General features: G+C 35.3%; 1 protein-coding gene across 2 annotated transcripts; it reads right to left on the minus strand.

Annotated features, from left to right (window-relative positions):
• Window positions 1–1267: 1267 nt before the first annotated feature.
• LOC125422180 (LEAF RUST 10 DISEASE-RESISTANCE LOCUS RECEPTOR-LIKE PROTEIN KINASE-like 2.8) lies at window positions 1268–24943 on the minus strand. Of its 2 annotated transcripts, none has more exons than XM_060816900.1 (3): window positions 16733–17597; window positions 2772–2801; window positions 1268–2673 (listed from the first exon to the last, which is right to left on the minus strand). In XM_060816900.1, exons 1-3 carry the CDS (start codon window positions 17502–17504, stop codon window positions 1559–1561), a joined length of 1917 nt encoding a protein of 638 aa, XP_060672883.1. In that variant the 5' UTR covers window positions 17505–17597; the 3' UTR covers window positions 1268–1558. The 2 variants fall into 2 exon arrangements, with proteins under 2 accessions (XP_060672883.1, XP_060672882.1); XM_060816899.1 differs by lacking the exon at window positions 16733–17597 and adding an exon at window positions 23952–24943 and having other exon boundaries at window positions 1279–2673.
• Between the last annotated feature and the right edge of the window lie 1442 nt (window positions 24944–26385).

The following is a 26385-nucleotide window of genomic DNA, read 5'->3' on the forward strand; positions in this document are numbered from 1 at the left end:
CACTAAAAAATAGTCGCTAAAAATATATGGTCGTTAAAAGAGAGACTCACATAATTCGTTGCAAAAAATACTGCGTCGCTAAATAGGCGACAAACAAATGTGTCGCTAAACATGAATGAGTCGCTATTCAGGAAGTATTTTTAGCGACAGAATTATTTGGCAACGAATTATGTAAGTGTCGCTAAAAATTTATTAGCGACTTTATTATAAAGAGTCGCTATTTTATGAGTCGCTATAAGTACATTACTGTATGAGTCGCTAAAAATTAAATGTACGTCGCGAAAATTTTTTATTAGGCAACTGTTTTTATACGTCGCCTATTATCTTATATATTTCGCGACAGGATATTTGGCGACTCCGTCGCATGCGTCACTGTTTATTTAGTGCGATGCAGTACTTGTGTCGTGTATCAGCTCGATTCTAGTAGTGTAAGATAAATAAATTTCAAACAATTAGATTAAAAAAATAAAAATCAACTATGTTATCAAATGACATTAACTTTACAAATTGCCAAATGTCTTATGAAACTGATCTCCATATCTCTTACTTTCAATGAAACCAAAATCTTTTTTCCCAATTGAATGGAACTTGGGAAATAAATTTTATCATCTCAACTTTCCATCGGATGATCAGGCCAGGCGAGAAACTCTACATCGGGGTCAAATAGAGTAAAGACAAAAAAAATAAAAATAAAAATAATAATAATAATGAAAAAAAATCCCCTGCTACTTTAACCGTTACAACGGTGTTCAAACTATTTGATACTCCACCAAATTCATCAATATTGCTATTGCCAACTGCAATGCTGCTATTTGTTTCCATCTATCTTCCCCATATTTTGCATCAATATACACATTCACTCTTTTATTAACGGTAGCACAACCGCAAAATTGATTGTAGGATTAGGATGCTTCTTGGGCACAAGGAAATCCAAAATCATCTTAGAAGGAAGACTACTATTTGAATAAGACGATGACCTTAGAACGAAATAGAGAATCAGGTGTAGGACTCATATATACGTAGGCATATTATGTACCTTAAAGATAAACTTCTAGCCATCTTTAATCTACGTAATTTATAATTAATTAATAGATAAAGTTTTCATATGATTTTGTTGTACGAACTTCAGTTACTAAATTATTGCTCCTTGCTTAATTATTACTAGCTGAAACTATATTCCTTTTCTGAAATTAAACACACTAACTACTTTATGACTAATTTATATTCAAAGCATGCATACACTGTAAAAATTTTAAAAACAGAGTGAAAATAAAATTGATACAATAACATGTTGAACCATGAATATAAATTTAAGAAACAGAGTCAAAATAAAGTTGATACAAAAACATGTAGAGCCATGTTTTTTAATTATGAATCTTCTTCGAATCGATTGATGGATTACAACAATTGGAAAAAAAAATTAAAAAAAAAAGGTTCTTATACATCCCAACCCCATCCTTTGGAAAGAAGAAGGTAGCACCGAAGAAAGGAAAGAGCGAGATGGTGGTTAACATGTAGAAGTCGAACCATGAAAATGATCAGACATATGTTATATAATTTACCGTGGTTGGGATAGAACTGATGGCAACAATGAGGTTGCAACATCATCACGATTTTCTTCCCGGTGGCCAAATTGTGCTTCGGTGAAGTCATAGTCCATGTTATGTTCAATATCCATAACACCCTCCAACACCTTCACCACCATTGACATGGAAGGCCTTTTTACAAAATCACTTTGCAAACACCAAGCTGCAACTTTCATCATATTTACAACTTCTACTTCATGTGATCGCATATCCACACAACATTTATCAATCAGTCCCACCAGTTGGTTTTCTTCACATTTCTGCTTAAACAGAGCAAGTAAATGCATTGCTTCCTCAGGTTGAGAGCGATCCACATTTCTACGTCCACACACTATTTCCATTATCACAATTCCAAAGCTGTAGACATCTACTTTCTCTGTAATTGCTGAACCTAACCATTCAGGAGCCAAATAGCCCGGTGTGCCTCTCATGGTTGTCACAACTTGACTCTGGTCCCTTTCAATTAGCTTAGACAATCCGAAGTCAGAAAGTTTTCCGTTGAAATCTTCATCTAACAGAATGTTTTCCGGCTTGATATCTAAGTGAATTATCTTCTGCCTGCAATCTTCATGGAGATAGCTCAATCCCTTGGCTATGTCCAGAATGATTTTCTTCCTCTGCTGCCAACTTAATAAAAGTTCATAAGTTTTGTGGAAAATCCATTTATCCAAAGATCCATTACGCATGTATTGGTAAACAAGAAGCCTGTGTGATTTTTCAACACAAAATCCAATCATTCTCACCAAGTTAACATGGTGGATGCTGCCGATAGTTGCAACCTCGGCTAAAAATGACTTCTTGATTTGCCTTAAACCGTCGAGACGTTTCACCGCAACTTTCATGCCATTGCTCAGAGTCCCTTCAAACACTATTCCAAATCCACCCTCCCCCAACTTGTTATGGAAATTCTGAGTCATGGCTTTCAAATCCTCAAAGGAAAATCTCTCAGGCATCCCTGGTACATGATCTAAATAATCCTCCTCCTCCTCCTTAGCTACCATTGTACGCTTCTTCCTTCTTTGTAAGAAAAAGCAAATACATAATCCTATGATAATGACAGCAAGGCCTCCAGCTCCGACTGCAATGCCTGAAGATGAAACAGAAGATTGCTCAAAATTTTCTTTTCTTTCTGTGATATGATCTCATTGAAAACAATACACGTAACCATAAAAATTAAAATTTTACCTTCTCCAACTGAAAGTTTGTTGTTACTCCCTGAAACAATGATGAGATGAAAGAATGTTAGGGGAGTAAAAGTTTTCGATAAGTAAGATAAACACTTTAAAAACTTCCATATGATTAAACATTTTCTTGTTCAACAATAATTTTATTGAGAGATCAAAGAATGTTCTGATTAAAACTGAACATAGCACTTACAGTAGACAACAAGCACAGAGGCATAATTAACTTCTTATGTTTAACGTCAAACATGAAGTTGGACAATATGCGACCAAATTGAAAGAAGTCAAAACGAAAAAGAAAAGAAAGGGAAGCAAGATTCTGACCATCGAGTGTTTGCAGACTACCTTAAAAAAATAAAAAAATAAAAAGCAGAAAACCATGAAAGGTGAACTGTACGTAGTACGTGAGCAAACCAGGCCAGCAACAAAGTTACCCATTAATATTACCCAAAAAAAAAGAACAAGGTTACCCATTAGGGTAGCAAATTTGACAATTCCGCATTTTCAACTACTGAGATTTTTTCCAATCCCTATTACAGTTCCCAAGTAAAAAACCCCAATTCAGGTTCTCTAAAATCCTAATGGAAAAAAGCACAAAATACCAGGAACGGAACAAAGCAGAGTGCCACAAAGGCAACCGGTTTTATTGGAACCGGAGTCAAATGCACACCTGAGCCAATTCCATGCACTCAACGCACCGATCGAATTGGGGAATAATATAATCCACCTCGAAACCATTCATCAATGCCTCACATTGCTTGTAAGATTGGCAACCATGGATTGCAGAATTGGAACCCTAAGACTATCATTATAGTTCACTATATTGAGAATCGGGTCGTTCGAAACCGGACCCAGTAAGTAATAGCCCAAAGAACCCCTGTTTTCACAACGAAACCAATTATCGGCCTTTCTCGTGGTATCCGTAGCATTGCACGAGTAGAACATGGTCAAATCGGTGTTGTTCAGGCCGTACCGGAAAATTGCGGGATCAAATGTTGAATTTACCACTTTGTCCGGGCAGGTCTCGTTCTAGAGGTCTAAATCGGGCAAGGGTCATGGATTGCTGAACCGGGTCGAGTCGGAGGACCCGGTAAGTTAACAACATGATGGTAATCTCCGGCGATTCGTCGACGCAGGTGGGTCTGAATTCCGGTAGGCCGCAGTAGGACGGCCCGTCGCCGCCGGTGAAGGGGTAGGAGACATTCCGAAGAGCGCCGCAGTTGAAGGGACGGTTGCAGTTGGAGATATCTTAAGCATCGGAAGGAAACGACGCCGTAACGTCGATGGAGAAGTAGAAGTAGAAGAAGAAGAAGAAGAAGAAGAAGAAGAAGAAGAAGAGGAGGAGGAAGATAGTGTGAGAGAGAGGGATGGAGTGCATTGCGGAGGTGGTGGGAAGCTGAAGGAAGAGTATGACATGGCATTTGGCAACAGGATGGCGAGTGTAGGAAGAGAGTCAGAGAGGCTGGCTTTCGTTGACTTGGAATGTCATCATATAAATTGGATGGATATAGATTTTGAATATTTCTTTTCGGTGGATGCATGCATGTGTGTGAAAAATGACAACTTCTCAATGACTGTATGCTGGTCTTACGTTTTTTTTTTCTTTTTTTTTTTTTTTTTGGGGAAAAGAAGAGATTTCATATTTTACGACAAAATATTACACATATCAATATGAGGCAAATTAGTAAGCCATTGTGGGCCATCCTCAAGCCAAGACTCAAAACCAGAAAGATTTGTGGCATATTTTGCAAGACCATGGGCCACTTTATTTGATTCTCTGGACTCAAAAGCAACTATAAAACCTGGACAAGACGAGAACAGCTCTTGTAAGCTTTCTACTAAAAGCAGTGCTGGTCCAAATTAACACCTAGTGTTACATCATTTACAGCACGAACAGCCCTAATACAGTCACTTACAATTTCACCATGAGAGAAACCTGCCTCCATACAGAAATCTAGTGCCACATGAATGGCTGTGAGTTCCGAATATAGGACTGACCAGCAAGCTTCAAAAGGTTTTGCCAGGGCTCCCATTAACTCAGCAGAAGAATTCCGCACCATCACACCAATACCTACTCTGTTTGTACCATCCTTAACAGAGGCATCCACATTTATTTTAAAATTGCTTTCTTGAGGTGGATGCCAGTGTTCATTTACTCGGTTCGGACGTTGCATGCTCTCCCTCTGCATAGCTTCCTTAAACTCCACATGTAATCGTGAAATTGAATCCAGAATTTGAATATCAGATTTAACAAGATCACCATGTATGAAATCTTTTCTTCTACTCCAAAGACTCCAACACATCCATGAAAATTTCTCTCTTTGGAATTCAAAAAATTGTGTAAAAACATGAAAACACAAAGCAGTAAAAGAATCATAAATACCATTCTTAAGTTGCTTGTAGAATTCCAAGTGTTTCCATATTCGGCCTGCATGCACACGACTCAATAATGCATGTAATGTATTCTCCTCCCCTTGATGACACAATGGACACTCCTTATCATTGGTAATGTGACGTGAAGCCCGTAATGATAGACAAGGAATAGCATCATTACAAGCCCACCACAATAATAACTTCACTTTGTTTGGAATTGTTAACCGCCAGAGACCTCTCCACCAAGTATTAGAGTGAGAATCACTTGGTCCACTAATTTGGTTCCCAATTTTCCTAGCTTCCCAATAACCAGTCCTAACCGTATATACACCTGTTAGTGTAATGTCACTTTTGTTGCTGTCATAAGTTGTTTTGTAATGATTAATTACTGTACTTTTAGTTTTTGATAAAAACACTGTTGTATTAGGTAGCCAAAGTATGTTTTGTCTTTTGGAAATATGATTACTGCAGTAGTAGGTGAAAATTAGGTAGTTTACTGTTTCTGAAAACTTGTGGTTATATGCTATGTCCATAATGAACGAGGGTGTCGAAACCACACCAGTTTAAGCTTCTTTCTCTTTCATTTTTGCTGTGTTTTTTGTTCTAAAAATCTAACAAATGGTATCAGAGCTCTAATGATCTTAGAGGAGCTATTAGTGAAATAGCAAAAAATACAAGAAACCTTCATTCTGCCTTTTCTTCCTTTTAAATGGCTTCAATTCATTTTTCTGCTCCATCACCTCCTATATTTTCTGGAGAAAATTATGTCTATAAAAATGAAAACTTACCTTCAAGCTTTTGACTTGTGGAAAGTTGTAGAGACCAATAGAAATCGTCTCCCTTTGACAGCAAATCCCACTATCGCTCAAATAAAGCAACATAGTGAGGAGGTTGCAAAAAAGTTTAAGGCTTTATCTACTTTACATGCTGGTGTTTCAGAAGTGATGTTCACCAGAATTATGGCTTGCACTACAGCTAAAGAGGTCTGGGACAAGCTGAAAGAAGAATTCCAGGGAAGTGCAAGAACAAGACAGATGCAGGTATTGAACTTAAGGAGGGAGTTCGAAACTTTAAGAATGAAGGATTCTGAGTTGGTAAAAGACTTTATTGACAGACTTATGAAGGTTTTAAACCATATCAGAATTTTTGGAGAGAAGCTAGGAGATAAAAGAGTGGTGGAGAAAGTGCTGGTTAGCTTACCAAAAAAGTTCGAAGCAAAGATATCATCCTTGGAGGAGTCAAGAGACCTGAATCATATTTCTTTGTCAGAGCTTGTTAATGCTTTACAAGCAACTGAACAAAGAAGATCTATAAGACAAGAAGAAACCTCAGAAAGTGCTTTTTTAGCATTACAAAAAGGTAAGGCTCCAGCAAACAATAATCAAAGGAAGCAGCAAGGTGGAGGAAGTAATGTCAAAGGAAAATATGGTGCTGGTACAAGTAGAGAAGGTGAAAGAAAGAAGTTTACGAAGTGCTCTTATTGCAAAAAGGACCATCCTGAAAAATATTGTTGGTTTAGGCCAAATGTTCAATGTAGAGTTTGCAAACAACTGGGACATATTGAAAGAGTTTGCAAAAGAAAAGGAGGACCAGTGCAACAAGCACACCAAGTACAAGTTTTTGATGAAGCACGACAAAGTGAGGAAAGCCTGTTTGTTGTTACATGTTATATAGAAAATGGTAGCAAGGAAGCTTGGTTGGTGAATAGTGGCTGCACTCAACATATGACTCATGATGCTGATCTCTTCAAGACCTTGGATAGAAGCTTTGTTTCCAAAGTGCATATAGGAAATGGAGATTTTATTCAAGTTCAAGGCAAAGGAGAAGTGGCTGTGGAAACTTCAATAGGTACTAAACTCATTTCAAATGTGTTATATGTACCCGAAATTAATCAAAGCTTGTTAAGTGTGGGTCAAATGCTTGAAAATGGATATTCTTTGAATTTTCAAGATAAGTCTTGCATAATATATGATCAACATGGAAGTGAAATTCTAAATATTGGAATGAAAGATAAAAGCTATATGGTAGAGTGGAACAAGAAGGAAAATAATGTTTTTCATGCCAAAACTAGTGATGAATTTAAGTTGTGACATAAAAGACTTGGTCGTTTTAACTATGACTCCTTGAATCTAATACATGAAAAGAAATTGGCGGAGAATATGCCTATTGTTAGCAAAAACCTGGAAGTGTGTGAAGTGTGTCAGCTTGGTAAGCAACAAAGGCTGCCATTCCCTTCGCAAGGCACTTGGAGAGCCTCTGAAAAGCTTCAGTTAATTCATAGTGATGTATGTGGACCTATGAGTGAGAATTCTATCAACGGTAGTAGATATTTTCTCTCATAGACGATTTCTCCAGAATGTTTTGGGTGTATTTTCTAAAACAAAAATCTGAAGTTGCTAAGATTTTCACCAGCTTTAAAGCCATCGTAGAAAATCAAGCAAAATGTAGCATCAAGGTGATACGATCTGATAATGGGACTGAATATACAGCTCAAAAGTTTAAGTTGCAATGTACAGAAGCTGGAATTCAACATCAGCTGACCTCTTCCTATACTCCTCAGTAAAATGGGATTAGTGAGAGGAAGAACAGGACTATTATGGAGATGTGTAGATGCTTGTTGGTTGAGAAGCAATTACCAAAGAAGTTTTGGGGTGAAGCAGTAAATACCTCAGTATATTTGCTAAATAGATTACCAACTAAAGCATTGGAGTTTAAAACTCCATATGAGGTGTGGTATGGGGTTAAGCCTACTGTGGAGCATTTGAAGATATTTGGGAGCATTTGTTATATACATATTCCTGAAATTAAGAGAGACAAGTTGGATCAAAAAGCTGATATGGGAATTTTTGTTGATTACAGCAGCAACTCAAAAAGGTACAGAGGAATCATTTGAAAACTAACAAGCTAATTGTTAGTAGGAATATTAAAGTTGATGAAGCTGCTGTTTGGAATTGGGAAAAGAGTGAAGTTCAAGCCTTAGAAAAGAATTTTATCCAAGAACATGACGAGATTCAGGATGAGAATGATTCAAATGATGAAAATACTGTTGGAATCCGAGGTATAAGATTCTTGACTGATGTATATGAGATAAGCATCCGAGGTACAAGACCTCTAACTGATGCATCCGAGATAAGCATCCGAGGCACAAAACCCTTCACTGATGCATCTGAGAGAAGTGTCCGAGATACAAGACACCTATCTGATATTCGAGATACAAGATCCCTGTCTGATATCCGAGCTACAAGACCCCTGTCCGATGTCCGCGTTACAAGAATTCTGTCTGATGTCCGAGCTATAAGACCCCTGTCCGATATCCGAGATACAAGACCCCTGTCCGATGTCCGAGATACAAGATCCCTGTCCGATGTCCTAGATACAAGATCCATGTCTGATGTCCGAGGTACAAGATCCTTGACTGATGAATATGAAAGATGCAACCTAGCATTGTGTGATCCAATTACTTTCAATGATTCAAATCAGTTCGAGACATGGAGAGGGACCATGAAAGTGGAAATCAATATGATAAACAAAAACAAAACTTGGGAATTGGTGAACAAACCCCAAGACAAAAAGGCCGTTGGAGTGAAATGTGTCTTTAGCACCAAGGTCAATGTTGATGGTACAATAAATAAGAATAAAGCAAGATTGGTAGTTAAAGGTTATGTGTAGCAACCTGGTATTGATTATGGAGATACGTTTGCACCAGTTGCGAGACATAAAACAATCAGATTTTTACTAGCACTTGCCGCTCAAAAAGGCTGAAATGTTTACCATTTAGATGTGAAATCTGCATTTCTAAATGGTTACCTGCAGGAAGAAGTATATGTTGAACAACCTGAATGTCAGGACCCGTCCAAGATCCCTCATCGAAATCCTAGACAAGCCCTGATCCCAGGAAAACCCTACCGAACCTTCTAATGGAAAATCTGGCAGAACCTCCCCTAAGGGTTGGACTTACCACAAATTTACTGCACTGAAAACATACTTCTATAAACACCACCTTATTCCTCCCATCTTACTACAATTTGTTTCCACAAATTTACAGCACTCCAAAATGATAACAGGAAATTAATGCAGTATTTAATAAACTGTGTCCAATACAATATACATAGCATTATATAAATAAATATGAAATTAATACAATGTCAGATAAAGAAGCAATACAAGATGAAGAGGAAAAATGGAGGAAATGCTTCTTGGATTTTCGGCAATGAACGGAGACATCAAGCTCGTCTCGGACGATCAATGTTTCCCAATCCTTATATCTAGGGGAACGGAATTTAGAAATATGAGATGCTAGTCATCTCAGTGAGTGACCCTATCTACTGTACAATTATAATAGTAACGATAATTATAGCACATTTGATTAATTAAGAATAAATAAGTAAATAAATAATAATTAATTGAAAATAATATTTTCTCTCAAAACCCTCACCATTCACTCCATTGGAAAAGTTTCCCTTTTAAAACATTTTCGCAAAACCCAATCTTTTATGTCCCAAAAATCAAGGAATAATTAATCTAATAAATAATTAAATAATCCAAATACGAATAAAATGTAATGAAATATAATAAAATAAATTTAGAATACTTGCATGAAAGAAATATAACATAAAGGAAAAATTCAATATATAATTCATAAAATTTGATTTAATAAATCAAAATAAACAGTATCAAAAATATAATTTAAATAATTACAAACAATCATGTAAAATAAGTGGTAGAAAAATACTATAATATTCATTTTGAAATATTCAACCAATCTATATAATATTTTTATGGCAATATGCATTTTAAAAACATTAATTTAAAATAAGTGACATAAAATATGAATAAATACATTTTAGAAAATAGTAATTGGAAATAGATGATAAAACAAATTAAATACATTTAATTTAAATACGACTTTAAAACTTTAGGATTTAAAATTTATATCAGAAAAATAATACTTGACGCATCACACTATATACCAGTGATGCCCTATGATACCCAGCGTTCCGAGTACCATCTGGCGGAAGGTTAAAGAGAGAAACTTGCATACGGTGGCTTCGGCATCCCGACAGCGCCGTTGCTTAAACTGTCATCCCGGCCCATGGAGGGGGACGGCTTATGGCCAATATCAAACTTGCCTGTCCTTGGTCCGATGGCAACTCACGGGAGACATTATAACTTGCGCGCTTATCCACATATACAGTACAGAACACCAATACTGTATGAGAGCCTCTAAAACAAATAACCATATTATTTTTAAAAATATAATAATTTTTCCAAAACTCACCGTGGGAATCATACCATTTTTCAAATTCACAATCCCACATTTTTTCTTTAATATTTCCAGCATAAAACCATCAATAATAATATACAAATAACTTTTCCCAAATCATAAAATCAATCAAATAATATTTCAAGGGCATAATTATATAATTTGAAGGCACTAAACTTAAACCAATATTTTTCTTTAAATATTTAAAATTGAATCATGCCCAAAAATAATATTAAAAACCACATAAAATTCATATATACTTAAAATAATGTAAACGCATTTATTATGCATCATAAAATCAACATCAAACTCAACAATAATTAATTAAAAATCTTAAACCATAATTTCTTTAAAATCCCAAATACATTTTTCGCAACAACACATATATTAAAAACCATTATAAATTGGCATTGTAAAATTAAATGGAAATTCCTTCAAATATTAAACATCTATTAAAATTCACATGAAAACTTTCTAATTACACAATATTCCAACAATAAAATTTAACAATTATTAATAAAATTCCATATCCATAAAATTCTTAAAATCACAATATTTTTTGATGCACAAATAATTATAATTCATTCAAATTTGGCATTAAGATTCCAAATATAAACTTACTAAATATTCAACATATAAAACATATTCTTTAAATAACCAATTAACACAAAATATATATATTTTAACATCTCAAAATAATTTTGAAGGTGGATCACTCACCTTGAGCACGCAATTAACCCAAGATCCTCCATGAGATAAATTTCACGACGCACACGTGCTTCTAGAACAACAATATTACATAACTCAAATAAATTAATATTTTATTCGGGTAAATAATACCCGGTACCCGGGGGGACTAACACAAACGATAACAAAAATTTACGAGTAATATACCAAATCAAAGCTTGTGAAACGAGGATTACGAATCTAGTCTTACTTCCCGGAGATCGGACCCAAGGTGGCTGGAATCTCGCCGAAAAGCTTTCGGATTTCAAATCCTCGATTCTCTCAATCCGTCGCTAATTGAGGAAAACGACCTCGGATTTGGGTTCAAAGGTTTAGAATTAGTGGGAAAGGATGGGCGGTGCAACTGGAAACTCATCGGAAAGTCGATTTCCCGACGAGCTGCCATGGTCACCGGAATCCGCCACCGCCGGCAGCACGTCCGATGGCCACTGGCCGTGATTTTTGGTGGGAAGGTAGATCAGGGAATAGGTGACTCAACGGGATTGGCGGTGAGACAAACGAAGGTCGGAATAGGAAGAAATCTGGGTTTGAAGTAATCGGCACCGCCGCCGGAAAAAATCTCGATCGGGGCGCGTCGGCGGTCGATTGGCCGTGATTTTTGGCTGACCGAAAGGTTTTCAGGGGGACTTCAAGCTAGGGTGGTGCATTTACTGTTCTGGTGGCCGAAAATGGATGAACATCAGTTGGCCGGTTGGGTTTCTCTCTCTAGCTCTCTCTCTTTCTCTCTCTCTCTCTCTCTTTCTCTCTCTCTCCTCTTTCTCCTTCTCTCTCCTCCCTCCCCTTCTCAGCCAGTCAAAACGCCCGTGGGTGCCACTGTGCACTCACGGGTGGATCCATTTTTTTGACACATGGCACCACTGTTCACACACATACAGATCCATGAATAGTAAATGTTGTCTCGGAAAAACTTCACAGTTCCACAACTTTCAAACCACATGTACAAATCAGACATGCTACTAGTCTATAAACTCGTATCGATGAGTACTTCACAACCATGCATGAGTCAAAGCTCAACCTTGCATGAACAAAAAGTCAACTCGGGCACCCCTTAGACAGTTTGGACCTCAACTTGTTTTGCTCATAACTTTTAAACCGTAGCTTCGTTTTCGACGTGCTACTAGTCTATGAACTCGTGACAACGTGTACTTTTTAATGGTACCTCGATCAATGTGAAATTCCAGCAGGAACAAAAAGTCAATATTTGACCCATTCTCGGTCAATGATGGTCAAACCTGGTCAACCTTGGTCAAATTTTAGAAATTCCGATGTACTTCGGGATGGGATGTCACACTGAAGGCTTTGTTGTTCAAGAAAAGGAAGACAAGGTTTATAAATTGCATAAAGCTCTTTATGGCTTGAAACAAGCTCCTAGAGCTTGGTATAGCAGAATTGACTCGCACCTTATTGGAAAAGGATTTAAAAGGAGTGAGAATGAGCATATTTTGTACATGAAGTCAGGTTCAAATGATGAAAAATTGATTGTTTCTCTATATGTTGATGACTTGTTTGTTACAAGAGGAGATCCACAAAGTGTGTTGGAGTTTAAATCTGAAATGCAAAAAATGTTTGAAATGTCAGATTTAGGAGTGATAAACTACTTTCTTGGCATGGAGATATATCAATTTAGTCGTGGCATTTTTTTATCCCAAAAGAAGTATGCTGTGGAACTACTCAAAAAGTTTGATATGAAGAAGTGTAATCCAGTTGACACTCCAATGGTTTACAATAAAACATTTGAACTTGAAGATGGTGCTGCCAAGATTTAAGTTTCAACCTAGAGAAGCCTTATTGGAAGTTTGTTGTATTTATGTGCTTCTAGAACTGACATTATGTTTTCTGTGAGTCTGCTTTTCAGATTTATGCATGCTTCATCACATATGCATTATTCTGCAGCTAAAAGAGTGCTAAGGTACATTAAAAGCACCATAGACTATGGTGTTTTGTTTTTGAAGCAAGAAGAAGGCAAGTTGATGGGCTATGTTGATAGTGATGGGCTGGAAGTATGGAGGATTCAAAAAGTACTTCAGGGTACTTATTTTCTCTTAGTTCAGGTCCTTTTTCATGGAGCTCACAAAAACAGGGTTCAGTTGCTCAATCCACAGCTGAAGCTGAATATATTGCTGCTACAGCTGCTTCAAATCAAGCTTTATGGCTAAGGAAGTTGCTTGTTGATTTAAATGAGAGGCAAGAAGAAACTACCACAATATACTACGATAACAAGTCTGCAATTTCCATTGCTGAAAATCTAGGTCAACATAGACGAACAAAGCATATTCCAGTTAAATATCATGCTGTGAGAGAAGCTGAAAGAAATGGTGAAGTGAAGCTGGTTCATTGCAATTCTGAGGTCCAACGTGCTGATATTTTGACGAAAGCTTTGCCAAGAAACAGGTTTGAGACATTAAGAAATGATCTTAGTGTTTCCAGCAAAAACGCCAAGGAGGAGTGTTAATGTAATGTCACTTTTGTTGCTGTCATAAGTTGCTTTGTAATGATTAGTTATTGTACTTTCAGTTTTTGATAAAAATACTGTTGTATTAGGTAGCTAAAGTATGGCTTATCTTTTGGTAATATGATTACCGCAGTAGTAAGTGAAAATTAGGTGGTTTACTGTTTCTGAAAACTTGTGGTTATATGCTATGTCCATAATGAACGAGGGTGTCGAAACCACACCAGTTTAAGCTTCTTTCTCTTTCGTTTTTGCTGTGTTTTGTGTTCTACAAATCTAACAACACCACTGGGATTGAATTTCCATGCAAAATGATCCTCACGTCCTACTCCATCAACCGGAATATTTTTTATTATTTCAGCTTCATCAGCTGAAAAAACAGCATGTAAAACTCTTAAATTCCAAGTACCAGAAGCTGTAAGCAGACATTCAACTCGAGCATCTTCATCTAAGACTCTAGGAGACAAAATCCGAGAAGAACCCGAATCCTGTAGCCAAGAATCCTTGTAAATTTGAATTGATTTACCATCACCCACCCTCCAAATCCCACCCCTTTCCAGAACCCTTCTCCCCCATAAAAGACTACGCCAAGAATGTGACGGTCGTCTACCAACTCCTGCTTCCCATAAAGAACATCTTGGAAAATACGTTGCTTTCATAACTCTTGCAAGTAGGGAGTTTGGATATTGAATAATTCGCCAGCATTGTTTTGCACGTAGAGCACGGTTGAATTCATCTAGAGATCGAAAGCCCAGTCCACCTATTGAATTCATCAGGTCTTATGGATTTTATTTCCTTTTTTTATTATTATTTTAATTTTAATATTCTTAAATAATTTAATGTGGGTTTTAATAAATTAGTAGCTTTATTTTGACCTTTTTGGTCATTCCATGTGGGCAATTTGAAAAGTCGTTGGATAGTTTGGGCAGGTTAGGAAGGTCAATGTGGACTTGCCCGGAGTTTGAAGACTTATTAAAAAATAAAAAAAATAAAAAATAAAAAAGTAGAAAACCATGAAAGGTGAACTGTACTTGGTACGAAAGTAAACCAGGCCAGCAACAAAGTTACCCATTAATATTACCCAAAAAAAATTTTTGAAAAAAAGAACAAAGTTACCCATTAAAGTAGCAAATTTCATACTTCCGCATTTTCAACTACATGAGATTTTTTCCTATCCCTATTACAGTTCCCAGGTAAAAAACTCCAATTCAGGTTCTGTAAAATCCTGATGGAAAAAAAAGCACAAAAATACCTGGAACGGAAACGCACAAATCTGACCCAATTCTATGCACTTAACGCACCGATCGAATTGGGGAATACTATAATTCAGCTTGAAACCATTCATCAATGCCTCACCGAGCAAAGACCGATTATGTATTTTTTTTAGGTGAATATAATTAATTAGCTAGAAGGAGACACAATAAAAATATAATTAAGAAAAATGAATGACATATGGTAATATAGGAATCATTAGGGCATTTTAATCAACAATCAAATTGTTTTTAATGCCAGAATAGGATAGTTTTTGTGGTTGGGACTCACACCCGTATATATATATATATATATATATATCCTACATATGTTCGAGTCATATTGGGTGGGGCCTCAGGTAGATCTTTCTAGGTAATTAGACAAAAGAAAAGAAAAACTATTGTCTTTTATAAGATTTTTCGTTGAAAAACTATTCAGATTTCACAAAGTTTCTAGACTATTGACTTTCTCAAAATTCATGGCATTTTTTCACAGCCTTACAAAATAGAAAATTTAACTAGATTTCTGCAGACCTGTCAATTTGAGTAGATAAAATATCAAATTTGTTTTAATAGTCTTTAAGATGAAAGTTTGACTAGTTTACAATTTAATGGATTAAAAAAAATTATAAATTATAAATTCACAGACGAATTTATAAAAATTTAAATGAAAATTTTGAATAAAATAATATTCCATAATAAATTTTTTTTTCAGAATTTTATTTATTCAAAAACAATAAAATCTATTTTTTTTTATTTTTTTTAAGTTAATAACTTTTTAACTACCTATAAATTTTTAAAAACTTCTTCAAAATTCTAATTAAATACAACTAAATTTTGATAAAATCTATTAAAACCTAAATAAGATTATTTAATTTGTATGAACTTTTTTAAAATTTAAATTAAATATCTATATATTTTTAAATTCTTTTAAAATCATTTAACTTCTAAATTAAATACACCTTTTTAATTTCTAGCAACTTTTACAAAGAAGAATTTTTTTTCTTTATTTATTTATTTATTATTATTATTATTATTTTAATTCTTAAGTTTTTACTATAGCTAAAAGCATTTGATGCTAATTTAAAACCAACTCTATGCTTAATTTTTTACTCCTATAACTCATTTATGTTTATTTTCATAATTTTTAAAATAATTTTTTTCAACATTTATTAGCTCCTAATAATACCCTTAACTTTGTTCTGTTATGTGTATTCCTTCAAGAAATTCTCTGCACATGGGGACAGAATTTTTCCTAAGAAAAAACATGTAAATATTGTAATAGTATTGACCCAGCAGCCGCCTAGTTTGCTTAATGAATAAAGATAGCATATGGATTCGAAAAAAAAAAAAAATGTTTTTCTTAAAACTACTAGCTAAAAATTTAATTATTGCTATTAATGGAGACAAAGAAAAAGTAGAAGTGATTTTAAAATTCTGATTTTATATGTTAAAAGCAGCCAGACAAACAGGAATCGTAACTGTGAATTAGAATAAGTTGAATGATGGAATAAACAGACAAATAAAAGGCAGAAATGTGGGACCCAAATGATAATCATAGGTGGAATGGAAGAGGAGAAAATATAATATAGACTAAAAGAGGTGTCTGAAACCGAGGAATTGAATATGGCAAGGTAGACTAAATCAAAAAAAGCTTGGGGTTTAAAGTCAAGGCAAGGTAAAGGTCGGTTTGGCAAAATTCCTCCTAAAAACTTAACAATGAGTCGTATTGAATTCCTATTTTGATCTAAGTCACTCCCTCTAATCGGCAAGAGTCTTTAGTTCATCATCGATCGCAATGTTTCAGTTCTATCTTTCAATTAGCAACTTAAAATTTAAAAAAATAAAAAAATAAAAAAATAAATAATTGCAGGCATATGTACCTGTACTGTTTTGATTTTGATAGCAGACGAATTCTTCAGAGCCGCGGTTGTAGCCACACCGGTTACCATTGCTTTCACAGCCATCGCACAAAGAATCGTTGGCATTCCATACCAAACCAAACCCAGCATCCACCGCTTTTATGAGAGTCTCAGTCGACGCAGTCGCAGGGTTTCGTAAAGTGGTGGCTTGTGTTTGGGAAATATTGAGTACCACACTTCCCTCGCACGTTCCAAGTCCGCTAGGGATGTTGCCCGGTGTCTCGCTGAGGTTTTCGACAGAGCAGAAATTAACAGTATTTGATCCTCCGGACTCGCTGCAATTGAAATGGGGTAGAATACTGGTAGCAACGGAATCACATATATAGAACAGCGTCAGTGGTTGAGTATCTGAGGTGTAATTAAACACGGTGGTATCTAATAAGGTGGCGTTACGGAGCTCTGTTTTACAAACATCTCCAAAGTAATCAGCTCTAACAGCCAAAAGAGTACGCGTATCCTGATTGATTTCAAGCACTCGATAAGCTTCGGTATTTATTGAGATCTCTGTGACTCCGTCAGCGCAGCGTAATTCGAACTTTGGGTGGCCACACTGTTCTGGCCGATCGGAACCCCAAAATGGATAGCTTATATTCTGGATATTACTTCCACAGTTGAAGGGTTTGCCACAGTCGGCGTAATTGTCAGCGAACGAAGACGATGGACCATGGATTAATAAGACTAAAGTGACAATCAAGAGGAAGGCCAGATTTTGGTACAGATTATTGGGATCCATTTTTTTTTTTCTTTTTTCTTGAAGGTGGGGTTGAAGAGGGTGTGAGACGGTGATGAAAAAGGGACAAAAAAGTGGAGATGAAAATGCATATGATATTTTGTGATAGGATTAAAACATTGGTGGGGGGTTGGAAAACTGAGATAGAAAGCGTGGGTTGAGTAGGTTGTTTTTCTTTTCTAATGGAGGGCATGGCGGTCAAAACGAAACTTTATTGGGTCAAAACTAAACATTTATATTGTTATATATATATCATTCTATTTTTTTTTTTTTTTGGGTGAATATTATATATATCATTCTATGTTTCCACGAAATCCCCCGCCGTGGAGCTCAAGTGGCAGAGTTTCCGAAAGAAAAAGTCGCCGACTTTAGGGAAATGTCGGCGACAATATCGAATGTCGACGAGCTTCGACACCAATGGTGGGGGAAAAAATGTCGCCGATATCAGAGCCTCTCTCCTTTGTTTATTTGGGTTTTTTATTATGATTTTGTGGCCTTTAAATGGGTTTTGGAAGAAGAGGCTTCTAAAACTTACGGGTTTAGAAAATGCCAGCAAAAAACAAAGGAAACATCGAGAGAGAGAGAGAGAGAGAGAGAGGAAAAAAAAAAAAAAAGAGGATGAATGGGTGACCGGCGGTGACAATCTGAAGAAATGCCGCTGGTGTGACTCACAAACAGAAAACAAAGGAACCATAGAGAGAGAGAAAGAGAGAGAGAGAGGATGGACGAGTGGGTGACAGACGGTGCGCCAAAATGGTTTGCTTTGCATATTTTAATATCAAAATGTTATTATTTAAATTTTCAATTTTAAAATACATTATAATGAATATTTTATATTTTTAATTTAGTGCACATTATTAATTTAATGCATATTGATTTAGTTATTATCATAAAATTTTTCAATATTAATAAAAAAAATTATGATCTAGATGATTTCTATAATTTAATAAAGTACAGAACATTTAATTAAGTTTGGTGATAACTTATATTCTATTATTATATTAGAAATTAAAAATTATAACTATTACAATTATAAAAGGTTCAATTAATACCAAAATTAAAATTATAAAGCTTAATATGATGGAGTTATAAATTAAATATCTAAATTGCACAACTAAAAAAGGATATCAAAATATAATTAGCTTTTTAATCTAATAAAGTATAAGTGAAGCTTTCAATTATGTAAATCATCGTAATAATGTAACTAATAATTTATAATTAGATATGTATATAATACGGTTTAAAATATTTATTAGATGTATAATAAATATTGTATTTTTTTTATTTACAATCATTTTTAATATTTATAAATTATTTTATTTTTATTATATTTTAATTAATATATTTTTTTATATTAATTATCATATATGTAAAAATATATATTATAAATTAAATATTTATAATTTTTTTAATTTTATTGATATTTCCATTGATATCAATATTTTCATAAAATTATATATTCGATATTTCTATCTATATCAATATTTTTACCTTATATACATTGGAACTTGTGTGTGCTTGAGATCGAGTCTTTGGGAGGAGAGGAGTCTGGGCCAGCCACACTAGTACCAAAAAAAAAATAAAAATAAAAAATAAATAATCCCTCTTTTGTCATTTTCCTAAACCTTTCTTCTATGTTTTCCTATTGTTTCCATAACTCGACAGGAACACGTATCTTTTAACTTGGACTAATATTGGCGATCCCAACTCAGTCAAACAAATGAGCCTAAGCATAAATTTGAATAATATGGTTGTTGATCTACATAACCTCCATAATTTAACAATTAAAAATTTTACGGTTAAAATTGATTGTTGTCCACATAATAATTTAGAACTTCCTCACCACTATAATATTTTCATATATATATATATATATATATATATATATTAGACTAGAACCATATTCTAGTTGATTATTGTAATTTCAAATCACCGACATGCCCCGCAACACCATTATAAAATATATAAATAAAGCTGAGCAATGTGAATTTGAAAAAATAGTGGTTTTAAGCATTTAAAATGTACAATTAATATCAGAGGCCACTAGGAAACTCCAAGCATAAATAATTCAATAGCTCAAAATCTATTTCACCAAATAAGAATATCGGCACGTAGTAGGAAAGCGTGCAAACGAATTAATTTATATTTACATTTTGCAAATTAATTTATATTTACAATTTGCAAATTAAGATTGTGGAACTATACAAAAAAATTATAAATAATTGGATGTCTACATTAATGTGTAATTTGTAAATTAAAATGATTAGTTTATTCAAATGTGTGTTTCATAAATGCAGACTTTAGACTTCCTAGTACCTACTGATCTGATGGCACCTAATTACCCCCAGTTAGTTCTGTTGCAGCGACCAAAATAATTAAATTTTTACAAGTCATTTAGATTTACACATAAAACAGAAAAATGTTTATTAGCAGTAGAATTGTGAGACGAAAAAGAACCATATGCATCTTCATGAGTAAACCCAGATGAAAAAACAACTTTTATTTTTTGAAATTGATGAAGAAACAAATTAAAACAACCAAAATAAAAAATAAAAAAAAATCTTAAGGAATAACAAGAACAGTTCCGTGAAAATAAGTTCTCGAATATATATATATATATATATATGTATATATATAATTTTGTCAGGATTTATTAATTTGTGCTACGATACTATTTTAATTCTTCTTTGTTGTCCTTTTTGGGCAAATTTCGCTAGAGTTGTTCTAGAGAGATTCTCTATGCAAAGAAACCAATTACTTCCTTAAAAATAAAAATAAAAAAAGCATGTAAATTAATATTTTATTACGTTGACTCGTTGGCCGCCAAGCTAGTACTAACTAGATAGTAAGAGATGGCTTCTCATAAGAATACCATGTTAGGATCCGTCCAAAATTCTTCATCGGAACTCTAGACAAGCTCTGATCCCATAGAAACCCTATCAGACCCTCCAATGGAAAATCCGACAGAACCTCCCCTAAGGGTTGGACTTACACAAATTTCCTGCACTGAAAACACACTTCTATATTCATCCCCTTATTTCTCCCACAATACTACAATTTGATTCTACAAATTTACAGCATTCCAAATGAATAATAATAATCCAATACATAATTAATATATAAATGTCCGAGACCGTATACAGAGTTTCCTGAAATACTATTAAGTATAGAAATTACACAACAAGGATGAAAAGGAATATTACAATAAAATAAATGAAGACGAGGACTTCTCAATTTACGACAACGATGAAGATCAAGTTTGCTCCGGATGAACACTGACAAAACTTGGTACCTAGAGGAACGGAATTTAAAAAATATGAGATGCTAATCATCTCAGTGAGTGACTTTATCTATTGTACAATTATAATACCATGATAATTAAGTAGATAAATAATAATTACCTGGAAATAATATTTTATCTCAAAACCCTTACGATTCTCTCGGTTGGAAAAGTTCTCCTTTTAAAACATTTTCATAAAACCCTTTATTCGTATTCCCCGAAAACCAAGAAATCAATTTATTCAACTAAATATCAAATAAAATATAATAAATCAAGCATTCAAAATTCATAATTAAAAGAAATTAATTTATTGAATAATTAAGTAAAAGGAAAAATTAAATCAATTTAAAATCCCCATTCAAATAAATAATAAAAACAGCATTAATTATATTCTTAATTCCAATACAATTTCAAATATTTATTTTAAAATTCCAATTCTGAAAATCACTTGATGCACCCACTATATACCAGTGGCGCCAACAGTACCCAGCGTCCCAAGGTACCGCCAGACAGGAGGTTATAGAGAGAAACAGGCATACAGTCGCGTGGCGTCCCACCGCGCCATTGCAAACACGTGTCCCTGCCATGGAGGGGCGGCCTACCCTCATCCGATGGCAAACACAGGACAACCCCATAAATCATCTGCGCGCTACTCACACCCATCTGCGCGCTAATCACATCCATGTGCGCACTAATCACATCCATATACATAGAACACCAGTACGTGTATGGTGCATCTAAAAATCATAAATTAATACATCTCAAAATCTCAAATTTTCCATAAACATACCGGGTTTATTCCATCCAATTAAATCCGTAAATTTTCCACAATTCCTATATAATCATCTTCATAAATTCATCGCATAAATACCATGATTTTCAAATCCACTAGCTCTTAAATCCACCAATTTAAATATTCAAATTTTTCCAATGGCATAAATATTTTTGAAATATAATAAATTAGATCACATAATGTTCCATGGGCATAATTATAAAAATTGAAGCCACCAACTTAAACAAATATTTTCCTTGAAATATTTGAAAATCAAATCATGCCCAAAAATAATATTAAAATCCAAATATAATTAATTAATTGAAACCACCTTGCTCATACGTGATAAATACAATTAAATCACAATAAAAATCAGAAATTCATTTCTAACCCAAATTTTCATTTAGGAGCAATAAACAGATGTATACATATAAAATAATATTTTTTCCACAATTAAATTCAATTTCCATCACATGAGCATAATTCTGGATATCAAATTAATACAAAATAAATATAATTAATCACCCCAAAATAATTTAAAGGTGGGTCACTCACCTTAAGCACATATATCAATCAAGATCCTCCGCAGGATCGACTCCACTACCCACACGTGCACCTAAAACATCCACAATACACCAAACCAATTATATTAATATTTTAATCGGGTAACTCCCAAATGGGTACTCGGGGAGCGAACACAAACGACAACCAAAATTGACGAGTAATATACCGAATCGAAGCTTGAGCGACGAGGATTACAAATCCGGTCTTACTTCCTGGAGATCGGACCGGTGGTGGAGGGAATCTTGCCGGAAAGTTTTCGGGATTCAACTCTTTGATTCTCTTAAATAGTCGCGAATTGGAGGAAAAGGAGCCCGAATTTGGATTCAGGGGATCGGAATTAGTGGGAAGGGACCGGAGACGGGAATGGGTACTCGCCGGAATAGGGATTTCTCCGGTGAGCCGTCGCGGTCACAGGCAACCGTCGTCGCCGGCGGCGCGTGCGGTGGCTGATGGCTGAGATTTTTGGAGGTTTTGTAGCTTGAAGGGAGAGGGTCTCAATGGTACCGGCGGTGGCAAGAATGGAGGCCGGAATGTAGAGATCTCAGCAGTTGAAGGAATCGGCGCCGCCGTAGGAAAAAGCCCCGATTCGGGCGCGTCGCCGGTCGATTGGCCGTGAAATTTTGGGGTTTGGCCGGGAATGGGGAGGCGCTCCTGGTTGGCCGGCGCGTGTGGAAGAATCGGCCTGAAAATTTGACAACTCCGATGGCCGGCGATTTTCTCTCTCCCTCTCTCTCTCCTCCTTCTCTCTTTCTCTCTCCTCCCCCATCGTTTTACCAAATAAAAGCCACCGTGGGTGACACTGTTCACCCATGTGGACCACTCAGATGTCGACACATGGCGTCACAGTGCACTTAAGCCAGATATAATAAAATATTACGGTATTCGGAAAACTTCACATGTCCGTAACTTTTTAACCAGATGTCCAATTTAAGCGTGCCGCTAGTCTATGGACTCATAACAATGAGTACTTTACAACCATATGAGAGTCAAAACAAAATTTTACAACAATAAAAAGTCAACTTTTGGACAGTTTGCACCTCGACTTGTTTTGCCCATAACTTTCAAACCGTAACTCCGTTTTCGACGTGCTACTAGTCTACGAACTCGGGGCATCATGTATTTCGCCACGGCATCACGGTCAACTAGAAATTTCAATCGGAGCAAAAAGTCAACTTTTGACCCACTCGGTCAATGGTCAACCTCGGTCAATGTGCAAGAATTCCGATGTAGTTTGGAACGGGGTGTTACAACTAGCTGCCAAAGTTAATAATTGTTACAAACAAAGACAAGGAGTATAAAAGAAAAAAGAAAAAGAAACAAACAGGCAGTAGTTAGAACTGACTTTAAAAATAAGGTTTTAATCAGATTTTAAACAAGAGACTAAGAGGAGTTGTAATTTGGAATTAGTACCCAAAAAAAACAACTATTCAATTTCAAGCGCACAAAGGTAATCATAAAGAGAAAGAAGCAGCGGCGGGGGATCCACGATAGGAGGAATATAAGGAGAGCAGAAATTTCATAAATAGGTCTGAGAACATATATGTTTTAATTGTCAAAAAGAACTACTAATATGGACCAATTCAAAGAAAGTGAAAGCTGGCTTTTGCAGGCAAATGAAGGTAAAGGTGTGTTGGGCAATTCCCGGCCGGATTTCGCCTAATACCAAAGTTAGAATTAAAATCCTATTCCAAACCTAAGAGACCTGATCTCACTAGCTAGCGTTCAAAGTTGTACAAACAACCTAATTCCCTCTAATCGATTACTCTTGGATTAATTTCTAAATAATCCCCCTTTTTTTCCAACAGAAAAACAAGAAAGATAAGAAAAAGCATACCTGGGCTGCCGCCTAGAGCTTCATAGCAGGTGAGTTCATTTGAAGTAGTACTGAAGCCGCAGCGATTAGTACTGCTTTGGGTTAGGCAGCTATCACACTGAGCTCTAATAGTGGCATTCCACGACGACCGAAACCCAGTACTCACAGCCGTTATCACATCTGCTATTGGTAGAGCAGTCATATTCGCCGATTGTAAAATGGTGGCTTGTGTTTTGAAAATGGGGACTAAAACATTTTGTGCACAACTTCCAAGGAGACTCTCAATTACAGTAGGTCCAGTTCGAAGGTTACCCTGTGCGTTCTGTGTGGCTATCTGGGCTTGTGTGAAATAGTAATTAATAGATGAACTGCAATTGAAATGGTTTGGCCAAATTGCACCCAATTGGGAATTGCAGGAATAGAAAAGCCTCAGCTCTTCAGTATCTGAGTTATAGGTGAATAAACCGCTCTGTTGTATGGTGGTGTTTTTGGGCTGTGTTTGACCATCAAGACAAACATCGGTCCGGTATTCATTCCTCACAGCGTCCATGGTACCCGCATCTTCATCGATTTTAAGAACTCGATAATCCTCAGAAAAGATTGAGAGCAGTGTCACGTTGGCAGCGGGGCAGGTCAACTGGAAATCAGGGTAGCCACATTGTTTCGGTCGATTGGATCCCCAGAAGGGATAACCTACCCGGATACTTCCGCATTCAAAGAGATTGCCACAGTCGTCGTATTCGTTGGCGGACGAAGATGATGGACCGTGGATTAAAATTACAGCGACCATGAAGATTAAGAGGTTTTGGTAGAGATGGTGGAGATCCATTTTTTTTTTTTTTTTTTTTTTTTTTTTTTTTTTTTTTGTGAAACAGAGAGAGCGAGAGAGCAGAGATGGTGAAAAGCAGGGGACGAAGATAGGAGATGAATGGAAGTTAATAGTATTGGTTTTTTGTTGACTAATAAAATCCGTGGAGAGGTTGAAGAAAATGATAGAAAGCGTAGTAACTAGTAGTTTTCATGGAACATATTCAACTTTATATATCGAACTGGACTTATTTACGCGATCCCAACTAATCGGTCAGACAAGGCAGCCCCACTTTCCAGAAAAAAATTAGCCAAAAAGACTTTATTAAAATGGTATAGATATTGCTAGTGAAACTAGGGAAGAACCAGGTTCTTGATATTTCTTTTACAACTTCGAATCCTGGCATGCCAAAACAACATCATTTATAATAAATAAATAAAGTTGAGGCTTGAGAATTTGAAAACCAGATATGGTTTTAATTTAAATTTAATGGGACGGATGCAATAAAAAAAATATATATAACATTACTATATAAAATGTATTAGAGACCAATAGGAAACTCTAAACCACAAAAGGACAAAAAAAGAGCAATTGGAAACATTGACTACCAGACTAAAACTATTTGAAGAACCAATCAAAATTTTAAGAAACACTGACTACCAGATAAAAACAATCGTAAAAAATTCAAAATTTTAAGAATACACTGAGTTTTATTGTCTATTACAAGTTTTGAATTTTGCTTTCCATTTTAATATATAGTTTCTATATTTAATGCACAACATATAGGTTATGCATATAAAGCAAAAAATAAAAATAAAAATAAAAAAATAAAAAAAAACATATAGGTTATGCGTAAATGTTATCACAATATTGAAGGATTCGGTTGAGTGCATCTACAGCTAAACCTTGTACCAAAGAAGTACATGTTCTCTCGTGAACATCCACCGCTTTTTTAGTTTCTAATCTACTGTACTTCTACACATTAAGATAGCCTATATATATCTAGAATCTAGATATAGTGGCATCTTTTGCTAATTTTAAATGTGAACTCATATAACTTCAAGATGCTACAGACCTATTATAATGTTTACTGTAAACTTTGCTACCATCTACCTACCTATCTATACTGTTCATTAGGAGAGAGTCTTGTAACAAGATTACTGTTTTTTTTTTTTTTTTTTTTTTCAAACAATAATGAAATTATTGATAGTTACTAACTATCAATCTATAAATTTCACATTGGGACTCAATAATGCTAAATATTTAGGTATTGTAGACATATTGCCCTATCAAGTAAGCACGAAACCATAGGATATTGAGATTTTAATTCTACTTCCAATTACTGAAAGATTGAAAAGAATGGTTAATTGTATCGTAAATAAGTACCTTGTCTGGTTGAACATGGAGCATTTGGTTGATCAAAACAAAAGCAAACGAAGCGGCTCTCACTCGAATTAAACCCACAACCTCCACCTGATTTCTCACGTCCCTCACATTCAACCTGATAACCAGCAATTTGCCACCTCCATTCAAAACCTTCATCCAAGGCATCAGTGACAGTTTTATTCCTAACTTCAACACCCTGAGCCGCCGATTCGAACACGGGAACGAAAACGCTGCTATTACAACTCTCAACTCCCGGATCAA

This window comes from Ziziphus jujuba, chromosome 4 (assembly GCF_031755915.1).
Source record: "Ziziphus jujuba cultivar Dongzao chromosome 4, ASM3175591v1".
NCBI lineage: Eukaryota > Viridiplantae > Streptophyta > Magnoliopsida > Rosales > Rhamnaceae > Ziziphus > Ziziphus jujuba.

Bases quoted from the DNA above. Each gene is read 5' to 3' on its own strand.
- LOC125422180 (XM_060816899.1), bottom strand. From the start codon at position 24,759: ATGGATCTCCACCATCTCTACCAAAACCTCTTAATCTTCATGGTCGCT. The intron at 2,802-23,951 runs GTATGCTTTTTC...TCATTGTTTCAG, and splicing joins AGCTCTAGGCGGCAGCCCAG to GGAGTAACAACAAACTTTCA. The intron at 2,674-2,771 runs GTAAAATTTTAA...TTTCATCTTCAG, and splicing joins CAAACTTTCAGTTGGAGAAG to GCATTGCAGTCGGAGCTGGA.